Here is a 7,577-nt window from a genome sequence, read left to right on the forward strand (position 1 = left end):
GAAGAAGAAGAAGAAGAAGAAGAAGAAGAAGAAGAAGAAGAAGAAGAAGAAGAAGAAGAAAAGCTAGACATGGTAATGCATGCCTTTAACCCCAGAACTCAGAAGGCAGAGGCAGATGGATCTCTGAGCTTCAGGGCAGCCAGGGCTACACAGAACTTGCCTTTAAAATAGAAAGTGTAGGTTTTGATGTTTACTTTGGATCTCTAACTGGAAGAGAATTTACTAAGTAGCCATGCTGGTCTGAAACTCACAGCAATTATTCTGCCTTAACCTCCCTAGTGCTGGGATTACATGGCACACATGGTTTTGTAAGGCTCATTTTAATGACTTGAGTGTATTGCTTTGGGGGAGAGCAAGTTTCTCAGCCGAGTGTGAAGTATGATCATCTTTAGCAAAACAACATAGGGAGAAGACCTTCTGTGTCTTTCTGTATACATGGAGTGGCATGTGTGTAGAAGAACTATGGTAGAGTGTGTACATGGAGGTCAGACATAACAAAATGTGTTGCTATACTTGCCAAAAATGAGATCTTTGATGATCTGAGTGAGCATCTGAATTCCAAACTAGGGGCTAGATCAGAATGAAACACATGGGAAAAGCTGTAAACTGTAAAGAAGAGATTTGGGTGTAGACCATTCTTCTAGGAAGTTTGAGCATAAAAGGAAATTGACCACAGGACAGCTGGAAGAGAACCATTGTGTCAACTGGAGGCTTTCTTGAGAAAAGGACAGAGACTTCTCTGACTTTTGATAACCTAGAAAAGAGGACAGGTGGAGAACTGACCATGGGTGTTGAAGAATGTAAGTACACCCTTTTGGGCCTCTTGCTGAGTCAGCAGGAGAAGGAGGCTGGTTCCTCCTTGGAGCCAGGCATTTCTCTAGCTGCTGTCCTGGGAAGTGGTGGGTAAGGAAGTGCAGGGCTCTCTGCCTTCTCCCTGATCCTCTAGGTGCCCTGTGACGCTGGTGGTAGGAGACCAAGCACCTCATGAAGATGCTGTGGTGGAATGTAACTCAAAACTGGATCCCACACAGACCTTCTTCCTCAAAACGGCTGATTCTGGAGGTCAGCCGCAGCTGACTCAGCCAGGCAAGCTGCCTGAGGCTTTCAAGTACTTCCTGCAAGGCATGGGCTACATGGCCTCATCCTGCATGACTCGCCTATCTCGGTCTCTGACCAGTGCAGCCTCCATCGATGGCAGTCGGTCCCCCTTCCCGCACCCTGTCACTGAGTAGCGAGTCTGAGACTCTCCTTCTGGACCCCTGGGGCACAGGAGTGGGAAGGGCTACCTCGGGCTCTGACCATACTGTTTTGTGTAGAGCGTGACCTTCCTGTCTCCCACTTCTGCTATGACAATAAACTATAGAGGAAACTGGAAAAAAAAACAAAAATAAAATAAAAATAAAAAAGAATGTAAGTACAAAGTGATTTAAGGAAGTATCCCTCCTCTTAAAGGGACCCCATCTTAAAGACAGGAGGAAAGATCCTGTAGGAATAAAAATAGAGGTAGGAGGAAGAAATGGAATATGGGTTCAAGGACAGTGTCAGCTATATAGCAAGTTTGAGGACAGCCCGGAATACATGAGGCCCTGTCTCAAAATAAAGTAAAATAAAATAAAACAAAATAGATGTACCATTTTCCTAGACCTCAGTTTGTTTCCTTAGCAGCTGTCATAGTGGCATGCCTTTTTCAAATCTGTTCTCACATCAGTACCCTGGTGCCCCCTGGTGTAAGTCATTTGGGCTTTCTGAACTTTGATTTTCTCACTAGTGGAGTGGGTTTGTAACTATCAGACCTACCTTGTGGTAGCGCTATGCAGTAATGTACACGAATTTACAGTGCTGAGGTACTGTCTGGGGGAAGTATTTATGTCATATTGAATCCAAGCCCCATGACCAATGATGTCACAATGCCTTCCCAGACTCCAACTTCTTCATTAGAGAGTCTTGGATCCTTTGGAACCAAAGAATGGAACTAATATGCGACACGTCTATCTACTGAAGGTTTCATGAGTTCGCTCCTTTGTCAAGATCTTGGAGAACAGTCTCTCACCGTGTGATTGTAGCTCAGAAATTATTTTTCTTTTGGTGATGATCGTGCTGGGCTGGATGCTTTTTGTTGGGCTTGCATCCTACATGGGTACATTTCCAGAGGCGATGGTAAGCACAAACCTTGTTTCCCTGCTACCTCTGGCTCAGCCTCATGTTCCCATCTGAGATTTCTGACCAAACAGGAAAAGGTAGTTGAGGGTTTTTACCAACTGGAAGTCAGGATGTGACAGTATCTTCTCATCCCAATGGGGCATCCTTCTTTGGAGGGTTTAATATTCCCTCTGCCTGCTTGCTTAATGTCACTTGTATCCAGGCTTTGTGGCATTTTTACAGTTCTTTTTCAACAACATTTTATAGTTCTGCTGGTCACAGTGCCTAACTGCAGAGTTTCAAGTCAAGTAGATGAGGAGTTTCTATTGGGGGACATTGATTTTGGCAGGGGGGGCGTTCTTTGAGCAATCCCTCCATGTCTACCTCTAATTTTCTTTCTGACCCAGCCTCCAACTCTAAAGTGGAAAGAGAGGTTGCCTGTATGGGAGAACAAGGCACGCCGAAGGAGCCAAGCCTTGGAGGAGGAGCTGCTGCTGCTGTGAGTGGGTGGTCAGGTCTGTTAGGCTGGGTCCCTGTCCACAGAATGCTCCAACACTCTGCAGTCTTCGGGGAAATTTTATCTTTCTGGGAAACAGGCAAACTGTGAAGGGGTTGGAACAGCGTGAGATGTTAGAGGAGAGAACTGGGGGGCGGGTACTGCTGTGGAAAGCAGGCTGAGAATCAATTGCCTGTCAATAACCATGCCCTCAGAGGGTTTCTTCTGTACAAATTCTATATATTATTCCATTTTTCACAGTTTTATATTAGCATATGTTAATTGTATAAAATATTTTATCATACACATATATGTAACAATTATATTAAAAGGGTCTGTATATCCATGTGTATAGCAAGCAGACTTTGATCGTAGTATTCCTCCTCTTTACTCTCATTTTCCTCCCTCATCTCATTTCTCTTCCTAAGTAGAACCTTTTCTTTTTCCTTTTTTTGAGACAAGGACTCACTATGTAGCCCTAGCTGCCCTGGAGCCTACTACGTAGATCAGGCTAGCCTCAAACTGGAACACAGAGATCCACCTGCCTCTGACTCCTGAGTGTTAGGGTTACAGTCATGTGCTATCATACATGGCTCAGATTGAAATGACTAAGGCAATGCCATCTTGTCATAACATTATTTTGTGCCTGCTTAGACAATTCTCAGCCTTCTACCCCAGAACAGCTGTAACATACGTGTCTGGCAACACTTTTGTGTGATCCTGACAGTGATCCAGACATACTAACCAGAATGATTAATGTTTGTACAAGCTAAAACATAAAACTGAAATAATTAAAAGAAAGTGTAAATCAAAGATAATATCATGTGGTATCTTGAAAACATGCTGAGTTTTACAAGAGAATAGATGTTACTAGGCCACCCCAAATCCTTCACTGATGTGACCACCCCCAACTGATGTAATTGTGGCTTTTGTCTTTAGAAGAGCTGTGCACTGGAGCTGGGGCACTAAGAGACATTTTGGAGGCATAAGCCCATTCTTGGTATGGCCTTAATAAAAAGATACATATGCATTTAATCAGCTTAGTTAGCATGGTCATCAATAACTATCTCACATGAATTTCAAGATGAGCACTTGTAATGCCCCATCTGGAGATCTGTAAAACTAGAGTTGACATAAACTTGAGATCAAGACATAACTTTGCAGCTTACTGTGTGAACTTGAGAGGTTTAAATCCTCTGAAGGTCAGTTTCATCATTGGTAAAATGGGAAATATTTTCAGCCTTTTACTAATTTTTGTGAATATCACATTTGGGAATCCATGTAAGGTGTTTAATGCAAAGCTTGAATATTAGTAAACTACAAATTTAAGTGAAATTCGAACCTGTCAGCAAGCATTGATTGGTGACAGGGGCCCCTTGGGTACACACAATACTATACAACCATCTTAGTGTGTGTGTGTGTGTGTGTGTGTGTGTGTGTGTGTGTGCGTGCGCGCGCAAGCCAGACCTCTGAACATCTCACACTCCTCCCACTGGATACAGAGGGTGATACCCTTTCAGCAAACCTTTTCCTGGGCTTCCGGAACTCTGTAGCCCTGGCTGTCCTAGAATTCACTTTGAATACGAGGCTGGCCTCAAACTCAGAGATCCACCTGCTTCTGCCTCCTGAGTGCTGGGATTAAAGGCGTGCACCATCCACTACCTGGGTTCTCTTGGTACTCTTAATTTGCTGGCTCAAGAGCTGAAGGATTTGGGGAAAACACTGCAGAAGGCAGGGGATGGCAGCCCTAGCCCTGGGTGTAGTAAGGAAATGAGAGCTGGCTTTTAGTTCTCCTTCAGCCTTACTGGTTCAAAGCTGTCACATTGTGTGGATAAGGTAGAAGAGACACTTGTTTAGCCAAGCCATTGCCACAGAATGTAAGCCACTGAAATTATTTTGTGCTTGTTTCCCCAGCTGTCAAAGAGCATCATAAGCAGCCTTCTGGTCCTTTCCCAGGGAGGTTCTAGGAGGTTTAGCCGGCATGAGGGCTGGATTGCCATTTTACAAAATGCAAGATTTTCCTCTTTAGGTAACTTGCTGTTGTCCACCAAGTTCATTAATTCCCCCCAAAATGCAGGTGTTTTTGATGTGTTATTCACAAGCCTTTTTATGCCCTTGCTTAGTTTAAGCCAATACATATCTTATCATGTAATGGCTTATTAAGGTTCTAAACAGAGGTGTGAGAGCACCCCCTCTTGAGGTTTCTTTCATCCAAAAACATGTACCTATGACCTGGCTAACCCATTGGTGCTCTCACCCTGAGGCCTCAGTGTCACAGGAACTGATGTCATAATTGTCTGAGTTTTGCCTCCCAAAATGGCCATTTTAGTTTAGACTAGACCACAGTCACCAAGTTCACCAGTCAGGAGCTGCCATGCTAGGCCATGCACCATCTGGTGTGGAATGAAGCCAGATTCCCAAGACTCTGCGAATAGAACCAGGACTTCCAATAACCACTCCCTACCACCAGCAGCCAAGGCCCACAATGATCGTTGTCTTATGGATGGTTCTCATTGCAGGAACGATGTGGAAGGGATATAAATATCCCCCAGGAGGGGTAAGTGTATTTTTGACTTCTTTACTGCCAAAGAATCCCTGGCATTAACACAGGAAGTATGAAAATCTAACCCTAGTAACTTGTATTCTCTTTAGTATTTGAGGAAAAGTTCCCATAGTTTATCTGCTTCTACTGTTAGCTACTCAGAACTGGGAGCTTCCCTGGTTTCTTTCATGTACTTTTAAAGACCAGATTTCTTACTCAGCCTAGAGTGGTCTTGAGCTAGCAATACAACCAAGGCTATCTTGGTTCTCCTGCCTCCACCTCCTGACTGCTGAGGTTATATGTGGTGCTGCAGATCAGACCCAGGGGCCTCCTGCCGCGTCTCATGTGCTTTCATACACATACATTATTTTTTAAAGACTGGAGGTTGAGAGTATTTGTGGCCAAGGGTCAAAGCTTATCTCTGTAATGCTGACAAGACATTTAAAAATGTTTAGCCTTCAATATTATTTCCTACACCCACTTCTGTGAACCAACCCAAAGTGGGGTTCTGGTGGCAGACATCTCTGCACTGTTAGTCCCCACAGTGCTGAGCACTTCCTGGTGGCAAGCATCAGAGGTTTGGGGTAACAGGATTAGACAGGCTCCTCCTTCACTGGGCAACTGCCTTAGGCCTACACCCTAGCAACGCTACAGCCTCCTGACATGTGCTTTTTTTTTCCTTCCCAGACCCCTTTGGAAGGAAGCAAAGATGACCCTGGTGAAGTCATGCAGCTGTGAAGACCACCCAACTGCACAGTTCCTGTTGTAGGTTTCACATAAAGTAATCGCACATTATTTTGTCATATTCTGTGTAGTTACCACACTTTTTAAGATGAACAAAGACAATATTCTCCTCACAGAGATAGAGGGTGAGTTGGTAGGTGAGAGTGAATGGGTGATGAACAGGTCCTATTTGTCGAAGTGTCTAAGGTGGAGACACCTTTTTTAAATCATCCCCTTTGGGTAATAATGATTTTTAGACCCAATTCCCAAATCCAGAATTCAAAAGTAAAAATTGCCCCATGGGTGTGTTCATTTAAATAGAGGAGAAATGTTAGTGTTTTTTTTTTTTTTTTTTTTTTTTTTTTTTTTTTTTTTTTAAGCAGGGTTTCTCTGTGTAACAGTCATGGGTGTCCTAGAACTAGCTTTGTAGACCAGGCTGGCCTCTAACTCACTGAAATAATCCACCAGCCTCTGCCTCCCAGGTGCTGGGATTAAAGGCATGTGCCACCACCTCACATCCTTAAAGAAGTATTTTAATCCTCACCCAAACCTGCTGAAGCTGGGTATTGCTTCATTTTAAAGTGACCAAAGAGAAGCTAAGAGGCTCAGGTGTCTTGCCAGCGCAGACCTGGACACAGTAGAAATGCAGATGCATGCTTTCTCTAGGAACACCTATGCCTTAAATGCTAAGGCGATGGTCAATCAAGAACGGTCTCACTGGCTAAGTGTCTCCCTCACCTGAAAAGCAAAGTTGTCCAATGATCCTTTTAAAAGGTTGATTTTTATCATTTTTAATTATAGGTATATGTGTAGGTCTATGCCTTGCAATGCAAGTGCCCTTAGAGGCCAGAGGCCTCTGATACCCCTGGAGTTTGTTATAGGTGGTTGTGAGCTACCCAACGTGGATGCAGGGAATGGATTTAGGTCCTTTACAAGAGCTCTTGGGTTGTTTGTGCTCTTAAACTGAGCCATCTCTCCAAACCTCTGATGAACCTTTTAAATACAACATATGTAGAAACAAACCTAACTTCAGCTCTCAACACGATGCAGTGAATTTGAGTCTAGGGATAGGAGCCTAAGCATAAGATAAGCAGTTAATAGAAAAGGAATCTGAGCTCTGGGATCTTATTCCCTCTAATATGAGATGAGTGAGGTGGTGGTGGGGAGGTGAAGAGGGGAAAAGTATTTTGGTGACTGATGATTCCACTGTTCAAGAGAACACATGTGCCCAGCAAAGCAGATCTGTATTTTACACAGAAAACACTTAGGTATTTGGTATTCTTACCATTTGTTAAGAGGTTCTGCATCAAGAGTTATGCTGTGGATTTGTGTGCTCACCTGCACGGAGACCAAAGGTCAGTGTCTGCTGTCTCCTAACATCTTTCACCTTTTTAAAGACAGTCTCCCACTGAACCTGGAATTTGCCATGGAATCCACCCATCTTTGCAATGCCAACTGTTGGAGTCACAGATGTATGCCCCCGTGCCTCCGTTTTATGTGGGGCTGCGAACTCTGAACTCATTTGTTGGCAAACACTTTACATCATTCCATTGCCTTAGCCCCTAAGATTACCCTTCCCATGGAAAGGAAAATGAATCCAAAATCCACAAATGCAGTTCTTAGTTTAGGACTCTAGACACTATTAGTACTTATGTGACCTAGACTCAGCACACTGCA

General features: G+C 43.8%; 1 protein-coding gene across 1 annotated transcript; it reads left to right on the forward strand.

Moving 5' to 3' along the window:
- Positions 1-2,088: 2,088 nt before the first annotated feature.
- Spty2d1os (SPTY2D1 opposite strand) lies at positions 2,089-2,642 on the forward strand. The gene is made up of 2 exons (XM_027410563.2): positions 2,089-2,157; positions 2,547-2,642. The coding sequence occupies exons 1-2, from the start codon at positions 2,089-2,091 to the stop codon at positions 2,640-2,642; spliced, it is 165 nt and encodes a 54-aa protein (XP_027266364.1).
- The last annotated feature ends 4,935 nt before the right edge of the window (positions 2,643-7,577 follow it).

The sequence above is a fragment of the Cricetulus griseus genome, chromosome 3 (assembly GCF_003668045.3).
Source record: "Cricetulus griseus strain 17A/GY chromosome 3, alternate assembly CriGri-PICRH-1.0, whole genome shotgun sequence".
In the NCBI taxonomy this organism is placed as follows: Eukaryota; Metazoa; Chordata; class Mammalia; order Rodentia; family Cricetidae; genus Cricetulus; species Cricetulus griseus.

Bases quoted from the DNA above. Each gene is read 5' to 3' on its own strand.
- Spty2d1os (XM_027410563.2), top strand. From the start codon at position 2,089: ATGATCGTGCTGGGCTGGATGCTTTTTGTTGGGCTTGCATCCTACATG. The intron at 2,158-2,546 runs GTAAGCACAAAC...TTTCTGACCCAG, and splicing joins GTACATTTCCAGAGGCGATG to CCTCCAACTCTAAAGTGGAA.